At 38.7% G+C, this 27,587-nt stretch overlaps 3 protein-coding genes across 3 annotated transcripts in view; all 3 read right to left on the bottom strand.

The window, feature by feature from the left end:
* Positions 1–2,758: 2,758 nt before the first annotated feature.
* The window catches only part of LOC311500948 (major histocompatibility complex class I-related gene protein-like), a gene marked incomplete at both ends in the record, with an annotated part of 48,339 nt that continues 23,510 nt past the window's right edge, over positions 2,759–27,587 (bottom strand). The window contains 5 exons of the mRNA XM_084562585.1: positions 2,759–2,853; positions 2,950–3,061; positions 3,145–3,260; positions 6,077–6,379; positions 6,489–6,767. Of these exons, the coding sequence (XP_084418711.1) occupies positions 2,759–2,853; positions 2,950–3,061; positions 3,145–3,260; positions 6,077–6,379; positions 6,489–6,767 (905 nt within the window). The remainder of the gene's footprint in view (positions 2,854–2,949; positions 3,062–3,144; positions 3,261–6,076; positions 6,380–6,488; positions 6,768–27,587) is intronic.
* On the bottom strand, positions 11,271–15,958 carry LOC311501347 (major histocompatibility complex class I-related gene protein-like; the record flags this gene model as incomplete). Its single annotated transcript, XM_084563110.1, has 5 exons — positions 11,271–11,527; positions 11,809–12,111; positions 13,351–13,629; positions 15,296–15,571; positions 15,910–15,958. The coding sequence occupies 5 exons, from the start codon at positions 15,956–15,958 to the stop codon at positions 11,394–11,396; spliced, it is 1,041 nt and encodes a 346-aa protein (XP_084419236.1). The 3' UTR covers positions 11,271–11,393.
* On the bottom strand, positions 20,495–25,105 carry LOC311501333 (major histocompatibility complex class I-related gene protein-like). The gene is made up of 7 exons (XM_084563093.1): positions 24,984–25,105; positions 24,342–24,617; positions 23,216–23,494; positions 22,540–22,842; positions 22,035–22,142; positions 21,475–21,492; positions 20,495–21,362 (listed from the first exon to the last, which is right to left on the bottom strand). The coding sequence occupies exons 1-7, from the start codon at positions 25,030–25,032 to the stop codon at positions 21,313–21,315; spliced, it is 1,083 nt and encodes a 360-aa protein (XP_084419219.1). The 5' UTR covers positions 25,033–25,105; the 3' UTR covers positions 20,495–21,312.

Genomic DNA, 27,587 nt, shown 5'->3' with positions numbered 1-27,587 from the left:
ACAGTGAACACACAGTGAGGTGAAGCACACACTAATCCCGACGCAGTGAGCTGCCTGCAACAACAGCGGCGCTCGGGGAGCAGTGAGGGGTTAGGTGCCTTGCTCAAGGGCACTTCAGCCGCTTTCTACTGGTCGGGGTCCGAACCGGCAACCCTCGGTCACAAGTCGGAAGTTTTCAATTTCAAGATTTCAAGTAAATAAAAAGAAAAACACAAATTCCTCTGCCACTGCAGGATATATTGAACTGAAAAATGTGAAGCACGCATTTTAACTGAAATAATTTCGCACATATTGGTCCCTCACCAGCCGACCACCGGCGTCATCAGGGAAGATTGCAGGATTGTCCCAGTTCATGGCTGGTGGCACTCTGGGGGCCCTCTCCTTCCTCAGGCAGGCCACATTGTGGAGGACAGCACAAGCCACAGTAATGTCACATGCCCTCGAAGGGCTGACCCTTAATTTGTGCCGACACTGAAAGCATTCCTTCAGGAGGCCAAAGGTCATTTCGATTTTGGTCCTGGTTCTGGCATGGGCATGGTTGTAGGCCTGCTGTGCTCCCTGGGGGTCTGTGAACGGGGTCAGAAGAAAAGGCTGGCATTCATACCCCCTGTCTCCCAGCAACACACCAGAGAATTCACCTGTCAACACAAAATGTCATCATTACAACCTCATAAACAGAGTGATATTCCTGACAACAGCCAAGATGTAAAAAGTGGTTATTAATAGGGATTGTATGGCTCACCTTGTGATAGGCGCTGATAGACCTCAGACCTTACATTTAACATTACAACCCTTTAATAATTAAGTAGTTTTTAAGTAGAAGTGTGCATAGATTTATGTCGATTAAGGAGAAAAGAATCTGAAAATACTGAATTTACCCCTTACTTTTTCGATTTCCCCTTAATCCCCCCCCCCCCCCCCCCCCCCTTAATCAAGGAATTCCTGAATTAAAATACAATTAAGATATACTTAAATCGTCCTTAATTACCCCCTTAATCCCAACAAATAAAGGGAACCCCTGACTTGACACGTTAAATGAAGATTAAGGGGTCATACTTTAAAATGGCATTTAAGGTAAAATGAACAGCCTGTTTAACAAATTCAGGATCACTTAATTTAAATTAAGTGGTATTGGTGTGTTTTCAGGGGTAATTTAAGGTGAATTTGAGTACATTACGTTTCGTAGTGAACTGCGTTTTTGGAGATGTGAATAAACTATTTGGATTGTAGGCTAATAGTGATGTTTCAGCGGAGGGGCGAGTGTGTAATTGTGCACTACTTACGCATTCAGGCGGTCAGCAATACTTTGCCACGCGTTTTCTCTTTGACTACTGTGGTGGTGTTGCCTTTCTTCTTAATTCTATGTTTCACCTCCTCGTAGGCCTCCATGAGGAGTTGCGCCTCCGACGGGGAAAAGTACGTCGCTCTATTTGCCATGGTGAATCAGTGAATCTGCGATCGGTGGCGGGGTCTATTTGAGGAAGCCGTGAGCGCGCACTTATCCAGGATAGGTTTCACCTGAGGGGTATTGCACAAAACTAGAATAAAGAAATCCAGGATAATTGAGCAAGCGCGGCTTGACTTAGCCTGCTCGGCGCATCCTGGCTTAATTGGTTGCACGTTTGCCGAGCCAGGATTAAAAGGCGCGGCTATGTTAAACCAGATGAAGATAGCTGGGATAAATGCGCATTCACGGGATACTTAAACAGACCTCGCGATCGCTCACAGAATCACTGATGAGAACATAGATAAAAGTCGCGCGTCATATTTCACAGCCGCGGAACAACAGCTCCTGATGCAGTTTTACGAAGAGGTGAAAGATTCAATATGAAAAAAGGCAATACTATTGCCATAATTAAACAACGCGAGAAAGCCTGGCAGACAATAGCGGACCGGCTTAATGCGTAAGTAGTCCAAAACTGTACAATTAATAAACAGTGCTCCATTGGAACCGTCATAATTAGGCTACAATTGAAAAGGACTAAAGGAGTTACTTTTCAAGTTCCTCAGGAAATGTAGAGTATGATTAAGTGCAAACAAGTATCCACAATGTGTGTGTTTAATCTATTTTTCTCATGTTACGTTTTTATCTATTTTATCTTTAATAAAGAACAAACTTGTCTGGCCATAAAAGGGCCTGGCAGCAAGTTAAAATTAAATATAAGAACATTTTGCAGGCTGGTAAGTGACTTTAAATAAAGGGAGGCCAGTGATGGAGGGGATCAGGGAGGGACAGTAACCGACTCTGTCCCTGCCACAGAAGCTGTCCGCTTCATACAAGGTACATATTGTAGCACTACTGCACATGGAACACAATCAAATCAATAAATCAATCAATAATTTTTTTTTTTTTAAACTAGAAAACATTGTGGTGTCCTCCCTCTTTCCTGAATGTAAAGTAGAATTTAAAAGAGCCACCAATGCTAAGCAAAATGCACACAACAAAAAGTGACATTTAAGATCTTTTATTAACTAAAGAGAGGCTAAATCCAAAAATTAAGTGAAAAAACTTGCAATATACTGCTCCCTCACGAGTCTGCCATTAGTGTTGTCTGGGAAGATGGGAGCATTTTCCCAGTCAACATCAACAGCCACTCGGGGGGGCTGCAATGTTATGCAGTACTACACATGCAGCCATAACGTCACAGGCCGTGTCCGGGGGAACCCTCAGGTAGTGCAGGCACTGAAACCGAGGTTTCAGAAGGCCGAATGTCATCTCGATTCGAGCCCTTGCTTTATTGTGTGCATGGTTGTAGGCCTACTGTGGTGGGGTTTGGGGGTCCGCAAGGGGAGTCAAGAGGAATGACTCGCAGGCGTATCCTTTGTCTCCCAGCAGCACACCAGAGAATTCGCCTGACAATACAAGATATCATTTAGAAAACACAGCAGAGTTACACACACAATGTCCAAGGTGCTTACAGTACAAATAAAAAAAAATGCGTGGCTTACCTTGTGAAAGCCACTCGTAAATTGGACTAGCCTGAAAGACTCTGGAGTCGTGCACTGAGCCAGGCCACTTTGCCTCTAAATTGCTCACAAGGCAGTCAGCATCACAGATCATCTGAAATGTTAAGTTGTAACGTATTAAGGTCATTAAATGCACAGAATTAAGTTCTGTAGGCCATAACCACAAATCACTCTTACCTGAACATTGATGCTGTGGAAGGATTTCCTGTTGATGTAATCTCCCTCATGTTCTCCTGAGGGGCGTTTGATCCTTACATGTGTGCAATCCACTGCACCAATGACGTTAGGGAAAGCTGTAACAAAGAATAGTGAGTATCCAACTGTGACTGATCAAATTAGAAACTAATGGTTGCACATTGAAATTGAGGTTACCTGCAGTCTTGTAAAACTCCTCCTTGATGTAGAGGGGTCTTCTTTGGCCAGGGAAGGTGATGAATATGTTGCTAAATGATTTCAGCACCAGACAAACACGTCTTATTGTGCGGCAAATGGTTCCTTAATTGAGGTTCTTCTGCATCCCCAACAGAATAAAGGAAGCTCCCACTTGCAAACCATCTCAATGTAACACAGACCATCTGTGGTACAGTGAGAGCATGGCTTCACGCAGTCTGGCGCTGTATTTTTGGACCCAGCAGCCTACATAAATATCTGAGTCCATCACCTGAGATCAATTACTGCAATAAAACACATATTTATGAAACCTCTGACAGCAATTTGACAAGCAGTCTTCATTAGCATAGCAATATAACACTTGGCCTGAGTAATAATACTACCACTTAAATCAATATAAAAAGACTATTGAAATTACAAACAGCCAACAGATTTAAATGAAATGAGAAATGACTATATATATGTAATATTTTAATACAGGATAATTAAAATGATGCAACATACTTAGAAAGACCATAGACATGCTGTAAAACACATTAATTCCTCACAGGATTGACGTTGGAAATACAGGTGGATCACCAGGATTAATCTTAGCCTGGCTGTTAGCCTGGTCTGGAGCAGGCTAGCTGCAGAGAATAAATCACCATAGTAACTTGGCCGGGTTAAGTTTGAGCTGCTTTCATGCAACCGACTTGAGGCTAAATTAAGCTGGGATAACCAACATATCCCGGCTTAATCCCTTATCTTGGTTTTGTGCAATACCCCTCTGGCTTGATGAATCCGTGTCCGTTCATCCTGGCTTGGTCTTTGTGCAACCAATTAAGCCTTCACGCTCTTGTTTCGGATTCATTGAGCTCAGCTCAGTAACTTATCCTGGATGTCTTAATTCTACTTTTGTGCAATACCCCCCTGGCCTCCAAATTCACTAGATCCCAAACTGATCAAGTATCTGTGGGATGATCCACAGATGCCCCTCCCCTGAAAGGACCCACACTAACAACAGTTAAGCACTGTTGAAATTACTTGTGTGTGAAGAAAATCGGTTTAAGTGCACAATCTAGTGGTCAGCCTGAATATCTAGGTTCGCTGTGTTTTGATGACCTTCTACTAGAGGGCGACAAATAGAAATATCTAGAATTAATATAGTATAATAGAAAAACACACTCTTAAACAAGGAGAATATTTAGGCAGCAAGATGTTTTCTTAGCACTTGGCTGGACTTGATCCTCTTTGTTGTAAATAAATAGAATAACTTTGAACACTGAATACTTTTGGTTTCAACCAATGACATTTTGGGTTATAGCATGTATTTCTGTCATGCTAATCTATGTTGTGTATAATTGTAGGGCTTTGCAGGATTCAGATTATTAAATAACTGTTTCATTATAAGCTCCTTCACTTTATAGTAGTAGCACCCCGAACCAGAATGAAGTGAATGAATGAATTAATGAAAAACACAACAATTTGAATCAAATTCAAAACAATGAAGTTGAAACTTTGACAGCACAACATCAAAACATTAAAATGCACAAAAAAGTTGCTGAATTTGGCTCAACAGACCAACCAACCGACTTTGGGGGGTAAAGGCAGTTTTACATATACTCGTTTATAGTTGTGGTTTTCTCTGTTCTGGGGAGCACGGTGCTGAAGCTTCCGGAGATATGGCCCCTCCCGGAGTCTCACTCCCTGGGTTCCTCCTTCTGAACATCAGAGGACCATCATCAGTTTCTACTTTTTCCTTCATCCCATCCTCTCAAGCCCTTCATCTCATTATAATGGAAAAATACCATTAGAGTACAGAACCATGAATCCAGCTGACAAAAAAACACTATTTTTTCCACCTTACCCTACGATATAAGGATATCACATACTCTAGACGTCACTTGATTTAGTCTCTAACTGTAAACTCCACCGGTCTCAGCAGAGAAAAGAACGTGGTTTCATTGATAAAGTATCAAGCGTGTACAAGTTATCCTAAACTATAATAAGACATATCAGAAAACAACAGGGAAGTAAGTAAACAGATTTCATCCCATATACTGTAAGGTGTCTCAGTGTGTTTATCCTTCAGGTTTCTGGATTCAGATTCTCAGAGAACTCACAGCTGAACTTCTCAGAATCTTCAATGTCAGAAACAAACAGAGTAAAAAAGTCCCCTCACAGTAAACAGTTTGTTCGATCAGTTGAAACTGAACAAAATAAATTTACCTTACGAGGTGGAGCCTTCAAATCATAGAACTGATGCTCGTTTTTTATAAATGATGAATCCAGCAGCAGCAGCAACAGCAATGAGGACGAGAACAAGAACAACCAGTGCAGCAATGATAACGCTGGTAGTGGCCTCGTTACTGGGCTTCTCAGCTATATTAAAAACAAGGAGATTAAGGACAGTAAAGCCAGTTAGAAGGGAAATATGGTATTTATCAATTAATTCATCAGTGTGGGCTTGTTGTTTTGAGCTAAGATTGACTGCTTTCTCTTGTTCCATCTGCAACTATCTAATAAAGGCAATATAGCCAAATATCCATCCATTAAAGATCATGAAGAATGAAAGGTTATTTTAATGTCAAAGAAAATCAAAAGGAATCTGCTAAAATTTGTGAGTGATCCTAGAGGAAAGAACATTATATTATTTAAGCAATGTATTATTATTATTTAAATTATTAACTGAGTTGCAGGACAAAGGCTAAAATATCCAACAAACCACAGTCACTCTTACCCCAATTAGTTCTGATCTGTTCTTCTTCCAGTTTGGTGATGGTGTCGTTCTCCACACCAGAGAGATGAAACACACAGTCGTACCTCCTCCAGTCTTCAGGTGAGACTGATGAAATGTCCAGGTCAACATTCATCTGGAAGGATCCATCATGGTTGTGGAGGATCTCTCCTTGTTCCACTCCTTCATAAATCTCCTCTCCATCTTTCCTCCAGAACATCATGGCTCTGTCAGGGTAGAAACCTGTAGCGTGGCAGCTGACTGGAGAGGAGGGAGTCTTCTGGAGGAGAGACACTGAGGGGACGTCTGGAGAGAAAGAATGTTTTGATAAACCTTTGGACTGTTTCCTGTGAACTATGGGTTAGAAACTGAAAGTGTAGTTGTAGTGTGTATAAACAACATATCAGATAAGTACCTGTTCTCTGCAGAAAGCTCCTCCCATAGTTCACATACTTCTTCAGACATTCAGGGCATGTGTGGGTGCAATAGTTTTTATTGAACTGTAATCTAGCTCTATCAGTATCCCATCTCAGTTTGGTGGTGAGAGCCAGTGGTTTTCTTGCAGTCCAAGTCAGTGTCTTCAGGTCCAGTGCAATGAAGTCTTCTCCATCATAACCATACTGATTATAACCTTTGACATCTCCAGTCTCATCATCCCATTCACAGCCATTCATCCTCTGAAGAACATGGACATCTGGGAAAGAGACAGACCAGAACCAATAGAGTCACCTGGACAGATAGAAACAGACAGAAGGGCAGAGACTGCTGGGAAACTGAACACTCGGTATTTACCATAGAAACAATACCCGCATTACACAACAGAAAGAAAACCAGCTTTTCTCGTAATTGTTCGAGGCTGTTGCATATTTATATAAACACTGACAAACTAAGAGATTCAAGCAACATCTACAGCAGATGAGTTTAAAGTATTTGAGCAGATAATTGTGACATTACCTCCAGTTTGGTTTAAGTGTTGCTTCAAAGCATCAATGTTGGCTCTGAAGAACTGCTGATTCTCTAAACACTTTTGAGTGTACCACTTCAAGTGCTGTGGGTCATCATTTATTAATCTCTTCATCCAGTCCTGTTTGGGTTCAGCTCTCTGTATGTTGCTGTCACAGTAACCCACTTGAACATCATCAACTACTGCTGCTACCACGAACTCTGGGAAGTTTGGTATCCCAGAAGATGCAGTGATGAAATATTGCAGGGAGTGTTTCACTGTTGGACAAATATAGTGTAACTGCAGGTTTTAAGTGACATTCTTACAATGTTTACTTTTTAATAGACTAGGTTCAGTTTCAGAAATGATAACAATAACTAATATTATTACCACTTGGCTTCTTCTAATACTGTCACTGATGTGCAAACTGTGAGTAGACTCACTCGATGACATGAGTGGGAACAGCGTGCAACAATATGAAAATGCAGCCATCATGTTCACCTTAATTCATGTTGTCCATTAAAAATCCTTAAAATGAACTGAATCAACAACAGATACAGTCTAGAGTTGATTTGTGTGAAAAATGAACACCTACAGATCATATCATTCAGGTGAAAGCAAAACAAAAACGCTAGTATTGCCACTATCTAAAAAGGACGTACAGGTGTAAGAACTATTGCATAAACATGTCGCAAAGAAACATTTAAAATAGTTTTACCTGGAGATGCAAAGTGACAGAAGAGAGAAAACACAAACAATTTGTTCATCTTGAATTCATAAAAAAAGTAAAGCCCAACAGATATGATCAGCTGTTCTGAGATTGCTTGTAGAGTAGAAGGCGTGTCTAGTGAAGACTCATAGTCACCCAAGTCACATGGTCTGTATGTTTCTAATAATAATAATGGTTGTCTTGGCAGATACTGAGTAGCTGTAGTAGAATAAAACAGGTTTTCAGTACAGTAGAAATAAAAGCCTCATCAGTCAGTTGACGGGGTGATAAGTGGATACACTCAGTCTGCTCCACATACAGACCAAGTGAAACTGATTTAAGTAAAGATTTAAACTTTGAGCTTTTCTTTCATTATCATTTTTTCTGGCTCTAACATGTTTGTCCCTTTTGATTCAGTGAGTTTAATCTAAATGTTTGTCTTCTGTTGCTGCATCTGTTCCTTACTGCTTCAACTGAGGCTCGTCCTGATGTGTCTGTACTTGTTGACCAACCAAGCTTCAAAATACCCTGAATCATTTAACGCTAAGATCAAGACTGATATCACCAGATTCAGTTTTACTTCACCATTTGTCCTCCTCCTCTGAGACACCAGCATTACAGGTCAGAGAAAGTGGTCTGTAATGCTGGAGACAGTTTGATCTGGTCTGTAGACACATAACTGGCTAACAGGATCTGCTGTGTACTTTTGTTCTGCAGTGGACAGCAGCATTTATTGGAGACTCGTCAGAAAAAGATCTGAGACGGCACTATTGTCTTTTCAAATAAATCATGTTTGATGGTTCCTATATTCTGCATCAATATAATGGACACAGAGAAAAATATATTTTATTCTTTTTATTTATTTATTATTTACTGTGCAAAGTTTACTGTCAGATATATAATGTGTACTAAGCTGAATGTGAATAATTGAGAAAAAGTCGTATTACAGAGTTCCTCTTTGAGCCACAATATCATTAGACTAAGTATTAGACTGGTGTTCAGTGTTGGGAGTAACGGCGTTTAAGTATAACGGAGTTACTAACGGCGTTATTTTTTCATTAACGGAGTAATCTAATTAATTACTTTTCCCATCGTAGCAACGCCGTTATCGTTACTGAGAATGTAAAGTGGCGCGTTACTACAATTTGGTTGAATAAAGCGCGAGGGGCTTTGGCTACACATCAGCTGCCTGGAGAGAGCAGTGGTGGGGATGATGACACCGTTGCAAATGCGATGATGATTGGCGGGTGGGCGGATGCACTGCTCACGCTCTCTCACTGCACGCTCTTACAACCACTAAACACACAAGACCGCGACAATGGCGACGAGCCAGGGAAATTCAAAGGTAGCGTTTTCTGGAAGTACTGGCACTACTTCTCACTCATGGAAATTAAAGGCAAGAATGTGTATGTAACATGCACGCTATGCCCAGGGAAAAAAACGTTATCCACGTCTGCCTCAAGTAACTCAAATCTAATGAAGCACCAGAGGTGGAAAAAGTACTAAAATATCGTACTCAAGTAAAAGTACCAATACTTGGATGAAATATTACTCAAGTACAAATGAAATTACCCATCTGAAAAATTACTCAAGTAAAAGTAATAAGTAGCTAATTTAAAATGTATTTTAAGTAAAAGTTACTTAGTTACATTTAAAAAAAAAACAAAAAACTGTAGAACGGGGCGGGGGATCTCTCCCATGTAGTGAAAATAGGACAAGGGGTCATACATCCAAAACTGTTTAGTTTTTAATTAAAGAACACTCTATATAAATGTATAAAAATCTATACAAATGTATACACATGTAATGACAACATAACACATGTCACACATGACATGTAAGACCCTTAGAAAGGTATAATGTGCAATGTTAGTTCTGACCCTCCGATAAAACTTTTTCAAACAATCAACTGTCAATCAAACTGTCTCTGAACCGTCGTCGCTCTTCTGATCCACCTCCATCTCGTTCTCAATCTCCTACAGAAAGACTTGGCGCTTGGTAGTGGTAGCCTACATGCTGACCATACGTCACTCACTACGTGGTTCCGGGCGCGATTTTTTTTTTCGGTTTTCGTTAGTCAACGTTTTTTTTTTTACTCAGTAACGGATGGGATTTGTAATGTAGCGAAATACAATACTTCGCTCAAAACGTAATCAAGTAAAATTTAAATTACCGATTTTAAAAACTACTTGAAAAATACAAAATACACAAAAAAACTACTCAATACAGTAACGTGAGTAAATGTATTTTGTTACTTTCCACCTCTGTGAAGCACCTTACATCAACCCACGCGAATATGACACTTGTTGCTGCTGCAGCTGCTAACCCAAGTCCAAATGTAGCTAGTGTGAGCTCCAGCGAAGGAGATGGAGCCACTCTAAAACAAACAACGCTCGATTTTTCGGGTCAGCAGCAACAGGTACGGTACGGAATATTTAAGAGTAGGATAGTGTTCTGTTGTTTACATTTGTGTGTCTTAATTTTGCACTTGAATTTTATTTTCAATATTTATTTTCTATATGGTTTTATTTCTATGCATCATATGGCAGGCTGCAATCTGTTGAGTTCAAATAAATACCAAATGCTCTAAAATACTGTATATAGTGTTTTTATTCTTCAATCAGTTAATATAAACGTTAAAGATGTTATAGAACGTAACAGCGTTATAGAACATAAAAAATAACGCCAGTTACTTTGCTGAGTAACTAATTACTTTTACAGTGTGGTAACTGAGTTACTAACTCAATTACTTTTTGGGAGAAGTAATTTGTAACTGTAACTAATTACTTTTTTAAAGTAAGATGACCAACACTGTGAAAGGATGATTAACACATGAAAAAATATAAAGTAGAAGCTTGTAGTTGAGTTTGCATTTGTCATATGGTTACACCACAGCAGGCTCCACGAGACCATGTCTTAGCAAAGACACAAAAGTGGTCTCAGGAATCTAGTATCAGGTGTTTTTGACAATGTATTTAATGGATGAATGTAATTCATGTTGGTATTATAAGCCATTATACACTGCCTGGCCAAAAAAAAAAGGTCACACATTAATATTTCGTTAGACCTCCTTTAGCTTTGATTACAGGGCACATTCACTGTGGCATTGTTTCAATAATCTTCTCCAGTGTCACCAGATTTATTTCCATCCATTAATTTTTCATTTTTCATGTGTATAAACACATTCTCCATACTATTACTACTACTACTCTGATAAGGTGATGCATGATGAATTACAAAACCCATATACTGTAATGTGACTCAGTGAACTGTTTGTCAGTCAGGTTTCTTGATTCAAATTCTCAGAGGGATCAGAGCTGTTCTCAGGATCTGTAAGGTCAGAAACAAACTGTGTAAAAGGTCAATTCATAGTAAATAAAAAACAGAAACAGCTTTTTAGATCAAGTGAAACAGAATAAAATAAGTTTAACTTACCAAATGGACAACGCTGGTCTGAAAGGAAAAGTAAAGACAGGTCATTTAGAATAAAATGGAAGAATAAATCCACTCTGCTCTTCTGTTTAGTTCTCACTTTGTTTCTTTCTTCATCACTTCTCTCCCTCATCATCATAGTATAGTCATGTTCTCCTGACTTCTCCTGACTCTGAGACTTACTCAGCTTTTACTGCTGGATGCTTCAAATTGTAGGATTCAACTCAAAGACTAAATCAAAGTAGCTCACCTTGTTTCTTTTTATGAACCATGAATCCAGCAGCTGCTGCAAAGATGACAACAAGAACAACCACTGCAGTGATGATGATGATGATGATGATGATGATGGTGGTCATGTTACTGGGTTCCTCTGTTAAATAAAGAACAATGACAGAAGATTAAGAACAGTCCAGATAAAGAAGGTTATCCATCAGTTTATTCATCAATGTCCCTTCTGTCCACATCTACTGCAACTACAGCATGAAACAAATGCAAAATGCCAAAGAAAAGAAACCGTCATAAATGTTTCCAAGGTTTTAAGAAGATCAAGAAAGGAGGTCCTGATAAACATTAATGAATCTGGCTGGGATGATTACCAACATAACTGTAAGACAAAAGCTAAAATATCTAACAAACCACAGTCATTCTTACCCCAGTTGGTTCTGATCTGTTCTTCATCTAGTTTGGTGATGATGTCGTCCTCCACACCAGAGAGATGAAACACACAGTCGTACCTCCTCCAGTCTTCAGGTGAGACTGATGAAATGTTCAGGTCAACATTCATCTGGAAGGATCCATCATGGTTGGGGAGGATCTCTCCATGTTCCACTCCTTCATGAATCTCCTCTCCATCTTTCCTCCAGAACATCATGGCTCTGTCAGGGTAGAAACCTGTAGCGTGGCAGCTGACTGGAGAGGAGGGAGTCTTCTGGAGGAGAGACACTGAGGGAAGAGCTGGAGAGAGAGAGGAGGAGGAAGGTAAAACAAAGATTAAGAAATTCATCATGTAAATACACTTCCTGGTAAAAAAAAACAAAAAAAAAAAACAGGTCCCACACTTATTGGACCTCCTTGAGCTTTGATTCCAGCACACATTCTCTGTGTCATTGTTTCCATAATCTTCTCCAATGTCTCCAGATTTATTTCCATCCAGTGTTGCATTCATTTTTCACCAAGATCTTGTATTGATGATGGAAGACTCTGACCACTGCACAAAGATTCTCAATGCGGTTAAGGTCTGGACTCTGTGGTGGCCAATCCATGTGTGAAAATGATGTCTCATGCTCCCTGAACCACTCTTTCACAATCTGAGCCCCATGAATCCTGGCATTGTCATCTTGGAATATGCCCGTTAACATCAGGGAAGAAAAAATCCATTGATGGAATAACCTGGTCATTCAGTATAATGAGGTAGTCAGCTGCCCTCATTCTTTGGACACATAATGTTGCTGAACCTAGACCTGAGCAACTGCAGCAACCCCGGATCATAGCACTGCCCCCACAGGCTTGTACAGTAGACACTAGTCATGATGGGTGCATCACTTCATCTGCCTCTCTTCTTACCCTGATGGTTCTCCACTATCCTTCCAGTTTTTAATAATGTGTTGGATAGTTCTTAACCCAGTTTTAGTAGTTTCTACAATCTCCTTAGATGTTTTCTCTGCTTGATGCATGCCAATGATTTGACCCTTCTCAAACAGACTAACATCTTTTCCAAGACCATAGGATGTGTCTTTAGACATGGGTGTTTAAGAAATGAGAAGCTACTCATTGCATCAGTTGGGGTTATATTAACTTTTTGCCAGCTGAAAGATAATCACCCATGCAGTAATTATCCAATAGGAGGCTCCTACCTATTTGCTTAGTTAAATCCAGGTGGAGACTTTTTTTTGGCCAGGCAGTGTATAACGAATCAATTACAGACATAGAATATATTGGCTAATATAATAATGATAATCTTTGCTGATTAACCTCAAACACAAAGTACAGATGAGGCTGATCTATGGTCATATAATATATTTAAGGATATACTGAACAGTTTGTCATAGCTTCAGCACTGATTTAAATCCAAACATCTCTCTATGTTTGACAGAGGACAATCAAAAAGAGTCAGACTCATTGAACTGATAATACAACAAATATACAATAAACAGTATAGTGTTCTCCAAACTGCATCAGATCATGTGACTCTACCTGTTCTCAGCAGAGAGTTATTCCCATACTTCAAACTCATCTTCAGCCACTCAAGGTAAGTCTGAGTGAGGACATGGTGAATTTGTTTTATTCTATCTGTCTCAGTATCCCATTTCTGTTTGATAATGTCAGCCTCTGGTTTCAGAGCGGTCCATGTCATTGTCTTCAGATCCACTGTAATGAAGTCTTCTCCATCATAACCATACCGTCCAATACCAGTAACCTCTCCAGTCTTTTCATCCCATTCACAGCCATTTATCACCTGTAAAATGTGAACACCTGAGAGAGAGAGACAACAGAGATCACAATGAACAGTGATGTACAAATATCTAAAGATGATTTTACATGATTATGCATGATTCTTCTATTGTGCAGTCATTCAATGAACGGTCAAGTCATTCATGTGAAACACAAGTCAGTGGTATGATCTTGGCTCCTCTAGGTTCAGTGTCAATTGTAGTTATTATTATTGTTATTATTGGTGGTGGTGGTGTATTAACCATATTTATTAGTAACAAAGTGGTACTGGCAAGAACATATCACATTATACGTCTCCTCCAAACTAGCCCCTGTTGCATCACTCTGGGGCTCGTGATGGTCTCTATTCTTTGTCTCTTCATTTAATGTTCCATTGACATAAATTTTCTTCCTTAATATTAAACTGGTTTGTTTCTTTGTTTTGTATTTGTGTGTTGTCATGACCAGGCTCAAGTGGCCACAACAACATGAAGACACATCAGTATATCAATTATATACTTCATTCACCAAATTAACATGTAAAATTAAGAATCAACATATGAGATGCAGAATTCAGTAAAGTCAGCGGCGTATGATGTGCATGATTGAAGAGTATGTGTGTAAATGTTGTAGAGTGTAGGAGACGTACAGATAACCTAAAGGAACAGAACCAAACATGACAGTGAAGTGCCTGGGAAGAAGAGCAGAGAGAGACTGATTAGACAGGGAGGACTTTTTGTAACCTGGGCGCCACAGGTGCCTCAGATCACAACAATCACCTACCTGCAGAGAAGACAAACAGATGTTACTCCAATAACACACCCAAAGATAACAGGGGTCATCACAGCGTGTGTTGTGTATGTGCATACAACACAAATCATCCATACACATACCATAATATTCATCACTTTCATATTATGTATATGTCAAATATTATTATTACTGTACTGTTACCACTATATCTATCACCAATTATCAATGTTGTTTCTTTATCCTTTTTGTCTCTATTCTTTCATGCATTTATTTTTTATCCCCTTTTCCTCTTTACATACATATATCACATATATATACCTTCCAGATTCACCAGTTTCACTCTGCACCCACACACACATCCTTGCACACACACAGAGAGAGTACATAACCTCCTATGTTTGGTAGTTTTCTTGTGCCAATTGTTGTGTCCCTGTCTTGTAAGTGTTTCTGTTTTCCAGCTGCAAAAGCTTCTTCTCTATTATTATTTAATATACATGTGAGTGGGGTCAAGTTAAACATTTTATTTTGAATTTTATTTTATTTTATATTGTGCATTGTTGGAATGTGCTAAATAAATATTTTCATAATTTTGTAATTGATTTATTCTTTGAAACATTAATATTAATGTAAGCAATTGCAATGCCTTGATTTTAGTGAGGTTAGTACACAGTCATAGCCATAAATGCAATGGTACTAATAATTGTCATAATAATTTCTTTCGATGTTTTGGTTTTCAGCTGTGGGTTTTCGGTTTCGGGCCAAGAATTTTCAATTCGGTGCATCACTAATGAAAACTATAAAGTGACTCATCACTGTCTTTACATCCAAGACTGCTGAACTGATAAATGGTAACCATCTGCTGGTGACCACTGTTGAATATGAAGGTTCTCAGTCATCCAGGACATGGGATGTCAAAAAATAAAAAGCTGACAAAAAATATAATATGTAGGCCTACCTGTACTTTCACTGTGGTTGAAGAGCTGCATCAAACTATTCATCCTGTTTTTGAAGATGCGTGGTACAATCTCAAAACACTGCATATTGTACCATTCCCTGACATGAGGATTGAGGCTGAGTAATTTTTTCATCCAGTCCTGTCTTGGTTCGAATATCTTGTTGCTGCTATCGCAGTAACATATCTGGACGTCATCAATCAGTCCTACGATCAGACACTCTGGAAGGTTTGTGTCTCCAGAGGACATGGTAACGTAATACTTCAGTGAGTGGTTCACTGTAGAACAAACAACAAATATAATATCACTGTAGATGAAATAATTTAACACACTAAATCAGACTAGAAACAAAACACTAGAAAAAAAGATTAGTTAAAGGAATAAAGAAGAGCCATGGAGAGTCGAGAGGAAAATGTGTCAAGGTTTCTAACGTCAGTGAACACATAAATAAAACATTTAGCGCAAATAAAAATTTCCAAGTTGCACTGAAAGTGTTTTATTTGTATTGTTGAACTTAAAGTGAAACTAAACTTTGAGGCTGCAGCAGAACTGTGGAACAGAGTCGAGTGGAAAGAATTTAAAGAAAAGACAATGAAGAATGTGAATGTGATCTTACCTGATGATGAAACATGACACAAGAGAAGCAGCAAAACTAACTTCATCATCTTATTTCATCTTATCTACATGTGGTCAAGACTCCAGCTGGATGAGAACTGACTGAACCTAAAAGTAAAACGTGGGAGTTTCCACCGCCTTTGTAAGGCGGGGTTTTATTTTTTTTATTTTTTTATTTACAACAAGGCAGGTTCTGATACAACAACAACTATAATCAGTTCGGTACCAAAATCTTGGTAAAATCTCTTTAATGTAGTAGATTTACTGTAAAACGTTGAAGGAGATGTTGTAACTGCTGTAGTATTTATGTTGAATACAACAAGCCTTTTCATTTAGGCTGCAGGACAATATAAAAATATTTCTGACGTGTCTGTAACTTGACACTTTATTCTGAATATCATCAATAAAATGTGGGAAAAACTGAAACTGAAACTGAATAGTGTTGGTTGAGTGTTGAATGAGAAGATCTATTTGATCCAGTTAGTAATGAAGCAGCAGCATTCTCATATGTATGCAAGAGACTGATGGATTAGACTTATTAAATTATATAAACATTACAACAGTCAATATAGTAATACATACGTAATACATACATCTCTAACCGCTCATTTGAAGCTATAGGTCAGTATGAAAGAGATGCAAGAACATGAACCAGTGAATACAAGAAGAAATTATTATGAAAGGATGATTAATGTAAATATAGAAGTGTAGCTTGTAAGGTTCTACTTTAACGGTTAGTTTATTGTTTCTTTTTATAGTTAAAGCAGTTGTAAGCACTGTTAAAATGACTCATGTGTGAAAAAAATCTACTGAAGACCACAATCCAGCCTGGATGTCTTGGTTTGATTAGACTCTCAGTGAAAGCTGTGTTTCAGTGTTCTTCCACTAGAGGGCGACAAAAACCGTGAACTGGTCACCAAGGTAAAACTCACTGTCAGGACATTTTCTTATCTTCAGGTATAATCAGTGGTGGACAGTAACGAAGTAAATTTACTTGAGTACTGTACTTAAGTACAGTTTTTGAGTATCTGTACTTTACTTGAGTATTATTTTTGGGGGATACTTTTACTTTCACTCCACTACATTTGAAGGACAAATATTGTACTTTTTACTCCACTGCACTTCTGTTGATGCTCTCGTTACTCACTACTTTTGAGCTTACGTCAGCTGATTATTTTTTTATTTTTTCAAAATTCTGAGAAAATAAAGTGTTTCTGCTTATTCGCATTTGGTTTGTCATAGTCGTATACGTCATGCCATACAATCCATACAATGGAGGAAGAAACTGCAGAAACACCCGGAGAAACTCCCGCCGAGCACCCGTGGCCTTATCTCAAACCCATGTTTGAGATTTTTGCCACAAAAACTGATTCGTTTCAGTTTAAATGTTTGTTGCCCTTCTACTTGCGAACGAATTATATCGCGGCCTACAAGAACTCGTCTTCCAACCTGAAAAAGCACGTCGCGGTATGGAGAGAGATAGAGAGAGATAGACAGACTGACTGACTGACTGTCTGTCAGAGAGAGACAGAGAGAGAGAGAGAGAGAGACAGAGACAGACAGACAGACAGACAGACTGGGTGGGTGTGCGCGTGCGTTAGAATTGCGTCAGTGGATTGTATAATGACAATAAAGCTACTCTCCTTTCCTGTATTTCCTGAGATACTTTTACTTAAGTATTTTTTTTAAGCAAATACTTTAGTACTTTACTTAAGTTATATTTTGAAGCTACTTTTACTTGTATTGGAGTAATATTTGACAAGGTGTATCTGTACTTTTACTCAAGTAGTGAAGGTGTGTACTCTGTCCACCTCTGGGTATAATTGTAATGATTTAGAAACAAAGAGATGATGATGATGATGATGATGACGATGATGTAAAAAAAAGTCAATTTCACCAAACATTAAAGAAAAATGTAGAATTAAAGGTCTTTTGTGAGAATGAAAAACTTTTGGTGAAACAGTTATTTCTTCAGATGATTTGTGAGTTGAAAATCTAAAATCCAAAGGTAGAATTGGGTATTTGACGAATGAAAGGTAGGATACAACAATAACATGAGACTTTGCTGAACACCAGCCAAATGTTTTAGTCCATGTGAGAGAGGAGTGGCTCCTGAAAAAAAATACTGCTTTAAAAGCAACAAGCACCAACAAGAAAACTGACTCACCAGGACACACTGCTAGAAAAATAACCTCACTCTGTCCTCCATATTAGAGAGTTTATTGGGAGCATGGGACACTTTCACTTCTCTTAATGTCATTTAATTAGTAGTTAATTTGATGTTGTCAGAGCTGCATATTTTATAGTTATAATTTTATATCTGTGTTCTGAGTTGTTCAGGTTACTGCATCATGTCCAATGGGTCAAGTTCTACGTGTTACCTGAGCTGGTGTGTTTTGAAATTTAGCAGTAGACAAGTAGAGACAAGCAGCTTTAGATGAAACAGCAGTAGGATAAACATTATAACATCTAGAGATAGATTCATATTTTCTGATTTGATTTATTGGAAAGACTGTAATTATTCATTCACAGGTACAAATGTGCCAGCTTTCAACCTAAATCACAGTATGAACTAAAACCAGCTCAGATGATTGGTTCAGCATTTAAACATATTTATTACGATCTTCATCCACATTAAAGTTCAATCAATACTCTGAGCTGCAAGAGAACAAGTAACTGCTGTGAGAGTTCAGGTGAGCTCAGATTTCTAGAATACCATCATAAAGTGTGGACGGTCCTGATGTCATTAATTCTGTTTTGGCATTTAGACACTGAGCAATATGAAACTATTTTTTAGTGCTCTGGAGTTGTGGTTAATATAAACTGGAAAAAAAAGGCAGTTTGACACATAGTAGTAGTAGTTCATTGTTGAAACCTAATGAGGAGAGACCCATGCACAACATTAACATGAAGACTGCAGTGTATTTACTATACTCATTACTATATTGAGGGGAGGTCTTGAGAGAGAGAGAATGTTTTGATAAACCTTTGGACTGTTTCCTGTGAACTATGGGTTAGAAACTGAAAGCGTAGTTGTAGCGTGTATAAACAATATATCAGGTAACTACCTGTTATCTGCAGAAAGCTCCTCCAATAGAGCACATACTTCTTCAGTAAGTTAGGGCACGTGTGGGTGCAATAGTTTTTATTGCATTCTAGTCTAGCTTTATCAGTATCCCATCTCAGTTTGGTGGTGAGAGCCTGTGGTTTTGGTGCAATCCAAGTCAGCGTCTTCAGGTCCAGTGCAATGAAGTCTTCTCCATCATAACCATACTGATGATAACCTTTGATATCTCCAGTCCCATCATCCCATTCACAACCATTCATCCTCTGAAGAACATGGACATCTGAGAAAGAGACAGAACCAGTAGAGTCACCTGGACGGATAGAAACAGACAGGAGGGCAGAGACAGCTGGAAAAACTGAACACTCACTATTTGCATAAGGTTATGTTGATACAGACCTCTTTGATTCCCTTCAAGTACAGAAATGAAGAAGTAACACAAGCAACATCTACAGCAGATGAGTTTAAGCAGAAAATTGTGACATTACCTCCAGTTTAGTTTAAGCGTTGCTTCAAATCATCAATGTGGCCTCTGAAGAACTGCTGATTGTCTAAACACTCGTGAGTGTACCACTTCAAGTGCTGTGGGTCATCTTTTATTAATTTCTCCATCCAGTCCTGTTTGGGTTCAGCTCTCTGTATGTTACTGTCACAGTAACCCACCTGAACATCATCAACTACTGCTGCTACCACGAACTCTGGGAAGTTTGGTATCCCAGAGGATGCAGTGATGAAATATTGCAGGGAGTGTTTCACTGTTGGACAAACATGGTGTAACTGCAGGTTTTAAGTGACATATCTGTCATGGTTCTGTATCACGTTTTTCCTTGGTTTCCTGTTTAGTGTTCCTTCCTGTGTTTCCTCTTTTGATTGCTTCATTGGTTTCTCCTTGTTTCTTCACCCTGATTAGTTTCACCTGTGTCTGGTCACCCCTACCCTTTGTGTGTGTGTATATATAGCCCTGCCTTAACCTTTGTTCTTGGTCGCATCGTACTTCTCACCCGCCTGTGTTCATGTCTCCTAGTGGTTGCTATCTTTGCAGCTCCTTCTATTTTGACTGGGTTTCATTAAATACATTTTGTGCCAACTCCTGCTTCAGCCCGCTTTGTCCTGCAGTTGGGTCCTACCCCACTATGTGCAATCCCTTTGACACATTTCTACAATTTGCCTTTTAATTATTTTATAACACCATCAACAAAAACAGGAATGATGACAACAATAACAAGTATAACTACTAGGGTTCTTCTAGTACTGTCACTGTGAGTAGACTCACTTGGGAACAGGGAACTGCGTGCAACAATATGAAATGCAGCCATCATGTTCACCTTAATTTGTGTAGTCAAATAAAAATCCTTAAAATGAACAAAATCAAAACCAGGTGCAGTAGAGCGTTGATATGAGTGAATCATATCATTCAGGTGAAAGTCAAACCTATGGCTCTAACATATTTGTCCCTTTTGATTCAGTGAGTTTAATCTAAATCTTTGTCTTCTGTTGCTGCATCTGTTCCTTACTGCTTCAGCAGAGGCTTGTTCTGATGTGTCTGTACTTGTTGACCAACTAAGCTTTAAAATACCCTGAATCATTTAACGCTAAAATCAAGACTGGGATCACCAGAAAAAGAAAAATGCTATGACATGTGCTTCACATTCACTTTTACTTCACCATTTGTCCTCCTCCTCTGAGACACCAGCATTACAGGTTAGAGAAAGTGGTCTGTAATGCTGGAGACAGTTTGATCTGGTCTGTAGACACATAACTGGCTAACAGGATCTGGTGTGTACTTTTGTTCTGCAGTGGACAGCAGCATTTATTGGAGACTAGTCAGAAAAACATCTGTGACGTCATGATTGATGGTTCCTATTCTGCATCGATATAATGGACACGGAGAAACCATATTTTATTCTTTTTTCTTTCTTTATTATTTATTGCTCAAAATTTACTGTCAGATATATAATGTGTACGAACCTAAATGAGAATAATAAAGATAAAGTCGTATGACAGATTTCCTCTTTGAGCCACAATATCATTAGACTAAGTATTAGACTGGTGTTCACGCTAAGCTAACCTTGCCTGGGAGCTAACTGAATACACAAATAATATTCATAATCCTGTTACTCTGCTAGACGTGTGTGGACTTGTGAAAAGAGACAATCTTTGGAAAATTGGAGACTTTATTAAAAAGTCAGACATCAGTATAAAAAGATCAACACATATGACACTGATATTCAAGTATTAACATCAATAAATTGAGTTATTATTTAATTTGGGGAAGTAGACCACTAGACTAGACTATAGTCCCATATACTGGAAGGTGACTCAGTGAACTGTGTTTGTCAGTCAGGTTTCTGGTTTCAGATTTGCAGAGAGCTCAGAGCTGTTCTCAGGATCTGTAAGGTCAGAAACAAACTGTGTAAAAGGTCCATTCATAGTAAATAGTAAATAAAGGACATCAACAGTTTGTTAGATCAGCTGAAACAGAATAAAATCAGTTTTACTTACCAGGTGGAGCCTTTTGGTCTGAAATGAAAAGTAAAGACAGGTCATTTCAGTTCCAGTTGTTAATGTCTTTTACTGCTGGATGCTTCAAATTGTAGGTGTTGGAGCCTATTGATTCTTTGTATTTTGGAAATGCTAAGGATAATGATGACTACTGTATATGAACTATTATTTATTATAATTGTTTTTTGCTGCTCAGGCCCCTCCTCCTAGTCAGGCCATCCTCCTTCTGTGATTAGGGAGTGAGCACAGCTGTTTTTTTTTGAGTCTGTTTGTTTGTTGAAGGAGTGAAGGGAGTGAGGAGTGAAATAGTTTATCAACCACTAAATTATGTTTTTTATTTTGCTTATTGTTTGAAGTCAACCCGGAGAATATTTCTGTTTTTGTAAATAAATCCCAAACCCTTTTGTTGAAATCGAAACCTCTCTCTGTGAGTGCTTATTATTTAGTGAGACGTAGACCTCCTCCTCACAAACTACTCTGATGTTTTTTTCCCTTTTTTTGAAAGCAAGAGTAGCAATAACAGTAGGATTCAACTCAAAGACGAAATCAAAGTAGCTCACCTTGTTTCCTTTTACGAACCATGAATCCAGCAGCTGCTGCAAAGATGACAAGAAGTACAACCACTGCAGTGATGATGATGATGGTGGTCATGTTACTGGGCTTCTCAGCTGAATAAGGAACAACAACAGAAGATTAAGAACAGTCCAGATAAAGAAGGTTAGAACAGAGGTACATTCATCAATGTGGGTTTGTTTTTATGAACTAAGACTGACTGCACCTTTCAACCACATCTACTGTTCATCTCTACAAATATCCAATAAAGGCCACACAAACTAAAAATAATTATTAAATGACATAATTTTAATTAAATAAAAAAATAAGAAAAGGATCTCATGATGATCACGAGCACGGAAGCACATTGCTGCCACACCAGAATTAACAAAAACAGATCAGTATCTCCTTATAACGTACACGAGTGATTTAAGTGTTTTAATTTATAGTTAAATTACAAACTGAGTTACAAGACAAAAGCTAAAATATCCAACAAACCACAGTCACTCTTACCTCTGTTGGTTCTGATCTGTTCTTCATCCAGTTTGGTGATGATGTCGTCCTCCACACCAGAGAGATGTAACACACAGTCGTACCTCCTCCAGTCTTCAGGTGAGACTGATGAAATGTTCAGGTCAGCATTCATCTGGAAGGATCCATCATGGTTGGGGAGGATCTCTTCATGTTCCACTCCTTCATGAATCTCCTCTCCATCTTTCCTCCAGAACATCATGGCTCTGTCAGGGTAGAAACCTGTAGCGTGGCAGCTGACTGGAGAGGAGGGAGTCTTCTGGAGGAGAGACACTGAGGGGAGGTCTGGAGAGAGGGAGAGAGAGGAGGAAGGGGGAACAAAGATGAAGAAATCAATCAGGTAAATATAAAGAATCAATAACAGACATACTATATATTGGCTAACATGACAATGATAATACCAGCATGTTCAAGTTTGATAATCTTTTGATTAACCTCAACGACGAAGTACAGATGAGGCTGATCTATGGTCATATAGTATATTTAAGGATATACTGAACAGTTTATCATAGCTTCAGCACTGATTTAAATCCAAACATCTCTCTATCTTTGACAGAAGACAATAAAAAAAGAGTCAGACTCATTGAACTGATAATACAATGAATATACAATAAACAGTATAGTGTTCAGCAAACTACATCAGGTCATGTGACTCTACCTGTTCTCAGCAGAGAGTTATTCCCATACTTCAGACTCATCTTCAGCCATTCAGGGTAAAAATGAGTGAGGTCCTGCTTATTGTATTTTATTCTATCTGTATCAGCATCCCATCTCTGTTTGATAATGTCAGCCTCTGGTTTCAGAGCGGTCCACGTCAATGTCTTCACATCCAGTTCAATGAAGTCTTCTCCATCATAACCATACCGTGAAAAACCAGTAACCTCTCCAGTCGTTTCATCCCATTCACAGCCTTCTATCCTCTGTAAAATGTGAACACCTGAGAGAGAGAGAGACAACAGAGATCACAATGAACAGTGATGTACAAATATCTAAAGATGATTTTAAATGATTATTCATTGTGTGATGCACTGGTATGCAGACGCTGCAGTACAATCTGAATGGTTTCAGTAGCATGCTTTAGTCATATGTGACCTTTTTATTTACGGGGCAGTCATTCAACAAACAGTCAAGACATTCATGTGAAACACAAGTCAGTGGTATGGTCTTGTATTTATCTAGGGCTTTTCTACTGATTGGTAGCCTACTACTCAAAGTGTTTCTACACATCTAGACGTTCTAGCTTGAGTGAATAAGAGCACACAACAGAGCTGAGCACTGAGGGCTCCTCTAGGTTCAGTGTCAAGGACTCTTCAACATGTGTATTTGACACTGTCCTTCCATGTACCAGGGACTGGACCGCTAACCCTGTGGTTTGTCATCAACCTGCAGCAGTGAATGTCTGAATGTACTGGCCATGGTTTCCAAGGAGAGGGACCTGGTCAGGAACATTTCACTGAGGGGGTAACTGATCATTGTACTGCTCTGAAAGACAGACCAACATCATTTCAAAAGAAATGATTTTACATCATTTAAATAGTCTGTGGCTGCACTGATTGTTTCACAAGTGTTTCATTTATTTACATTATCAACCCCAGTGCTACTGCTGTTTTTTATGGATTATCTGAACCTAAAATGAAACGTGATGAACTAAATCAGATCAGATGATTAATTTGTCATGTATACTAAAGTAGTTGTCTTTACATCCAAGACTGCTGAACTGATAAATGGTAACCATCTGCTGGTGACCACTGTTGAATGTGAAGGTTCTCAGTCATCCTGCCTACCTGTACTTTCACTGTGGTTGAAGAGCTGCATCACACTGTTCATCCTGATTTTGAAGTTGTGTGGTTGAATCTCAAAACACTGATCACTGTGCCATTCTCTGACTTTAGGATTGTCATCAAGTAAGTTTTTTATCCAGTGCTGTCTTGTTTCGAATTTCTTGTTGCTGCCGTCACAGTAAGCTACATGGATGTCATCAATCTGTCCTACGATCATAAACTCTGGAAGGTTTGGGACTCCAGAGGATCCGGTGGTGTAATACTTCAGTGAGTGTTTCACTGTAGAACAAACAACAAATACAATATCACTGTAAATAAAATAATAACAATTAAATAATAATAGCTTAAAAATGTTCACTTGTCACTAAAAGAAAAAAAAGAAACACAAAGAAGTGTTTAGTGAAAGGAATGACGAACAGTAACATGGAGTCGAGAGGAAAACGTGTCAAGGTTTCTAACGTCAGTAAACACATAAATAAAACATTTAGTGCAGATAAAAATGTTCAAGTTGCACTGAAAGTGTTTTATTTGTATTATTAGTTGAACTTAAAGTGAAACTAAACTTCGAGGCTGCAGCAGAACTGTGGAACAGAGTCAAGTGGAAAGAATTTAAAGAAAAGACGAAGAATGTGAATGTGATCTTACCTGATGATGAAACATGACACAAGAGAAACAGCAAAACTAACTTTAGCATCTTATTTAATCTTATTTCACATGTGGTCAAGACTCCAGCTGGATGAGAACTGAATGAACCCAAAAGTAAAATGTCGGAGTTTCCACCGACTCTGTATAAGGCGGGGTTTATTTATTTATTTATTTATTTATTTATTTATTTATTTATTTATTCATTCATTTATTTATTTTCACTTTATTCACAACAAGGGAAGTTCTGAAACAAAAACAACTATAATCAGTTTCGTACCTAAGTCTTGGTAAATTATCTTTAATGTGGTGGATTTACTGTAAAACGTTGAAGGAGACTTCTTTAATGTTATAACTGCTGTAATATTTATGTTGAATACAACAAGCCTTTTCATTTTGGCTGCAGGACAATATAAAAATATTTCTTGACACTTTATTCAATAAAGTATCGGTTTTAGGCACGGGCGGCTTCTTTTCATGACACAAGGGGGGCGGCACGAGCACTTGAAAAAAATAAAATAAATAAATCTGCAACGCTACATGGTTTTCTATTATCTGTCATATCTGTGTGGGGAATTGGCAAATTGGCGCCCCCTGCTTGCTGAGAAGGTGCCGTGCACAGAAGCTGTGTGTGAGAAAGGGAAGGGAAAGGAAAGGGGTTCGCCTCTGGGTCTCTCCCAAATTGAACGGACGGGGGTTGTAATAGAAATTTTAATTTCTTTGTCTCGGCCACTCAAGATGGCCGACCTCCCCCTTCCTAACGTGAGATACTGGGCCCTTTTGTCTTTGTGGATTGTGATGTCTGGACTCGGCTTTGCGCTTAAGTGCAAGATCCTGCAGGATGCTCCAAGTGTAAAACACACCAACGGGGGGTCGGCGTCGCTACCTGCAATAGACAAAAGGGTGTGGCAACATTTCCCAGTGGGGCCACCCCTGCAGCAGACAAAGGGATGCAAATGGGGTATTCCTCAGGTATAAATGTTTAGGTTTCCCCACATTCGAGGTCTTTCTTCACTTTTGACCGCTCGCGTGTTGATTGACCTTTTCTTTGCAAAGAAAATAAAACCTTGTCGGCCGGCAGAAGTCTCCATTTCATTCTTCACCAGCAGCAGAGGAAAAACTTCCACAACAGGGTCCACTGTATAAAAGGGCTAAAGTCAGTCACACCTTGACTTTCTTCCATAGAACGCACATTTCATTCATAATATTATAAATACAGGCCTATAATTCCTGCACGTTTTTGTTTTTATGAGTTGTGTGAAATGGCCAAATAAAATTAGGTAATACAAAACGATTATGTGGTCACCAAGGTGAACTGGTTTAGTCTTGACTTCTGGTCGTGAGTGACAGCGTTGGGGAATGGGAAAAAGGTCAAAGCCATCAGGTGTCCAATTTAGGAAAAAAAGAAAAGAAGAAGAGGAGAAACAAGCAGAAGATAAAGGTATGCTATGTTCTCTCTGTATAATTACAGTATCCATGTCATGAATGAAGGGCTAATGTTAACTGGTGGTATACGTTTGTTAGCCTTTTTGCTATGATGCTTGCAATGCTTATACAACAGTAATTCGTCTTAACAAACACCAGATCTAATTTCACCGTAAGATTGTGCTTTGCAACAAAACTGTTACAAGTTAGGTTATTATTTATTTCCATCACGTTGGGTCCTGTAATTAGCCAACGGACTTTTCATATCTGTAGGTAGTTTCAAAGATGAACATTTGCTACAACTCTATTTCATGACAAAACATAGAGTAACCAGTCATAACTAAAAGTGTGCCAAGCATAGAATTGGAGGCAGTAACCAAGGAGCTAATTGTTCCTGCCTGAAAGATAGATTAATATAGCATCTAATGAGAGACATTTAGCGCATGTAAGGGCATGTTTATTTAAATTTTCAATTCATGGATGTTTTGTATAAGAGTTATATTGTAGTCTACGGTCTTGTGATGTCAGCTTCAATTGCAGTTTGAGGGGCACTTTTTGGATATTTTGGAGCATCCTCTGCCACTGGTCAGGATGAACCACCCACCTCCCCTGCTAGACAAGACCTGACATCTACCTACCTATGTTGGAGGTGGAGATTGTGCACCTTAAAAAGTGTGTTTCCTGTTGTAATTGCAGTAGTTGGGGTCGCCCGGGGAGTAATTCAATGTAGAACTGCCACTGCTTTATTCTGAATATCATCAATAAAATGTGGGAAAAACTGAAACTGTTGGTTGAGAGTTGAATGAGAAGATCTATTTGATCCAGTTAGTAATGAAGCAGCAGCATTCTGTATGCAAGAGACTGATGGATCATACTAAGTGATTAATTACTGCAGTCAATATAATAATGCATAAGTATCTCTAATTCCTCATTTGAAGCTATAGGTCAGTATGAAAGAGATGCAAGAACATGAACCAGTGAATACAAGAAGAAATTATTATGAAAGGATGATTAATGTAAATATAGAAGTGTAGCTTGTAAGCTTCTACTTTAACAATTAGTTTATTGTTTCTTTTTATAGTTAAAGCAGTTGTAAGCACTGTTAAAATGACTCATGTGTGAAAAAAATCTACTGAAGACCACAATCCAGCCTGGATGTCTTGGTTTGATTAGACTCTCAGT

This window comes from Chelon labrosus (genome assembly GCF_963514085.1).
Source record: "Chelon labrosus genome assembly, chromosome: 16".
Lineage (NCBI taxonomy): Eukaryota > Metazoa > Chordata > Actinopteri > Mugiliformes > Mugilidae > Chelon > Chelon labrosus.
This window is presented reverse-complemented; position numbering and strand designations above follow the sequence as displayed.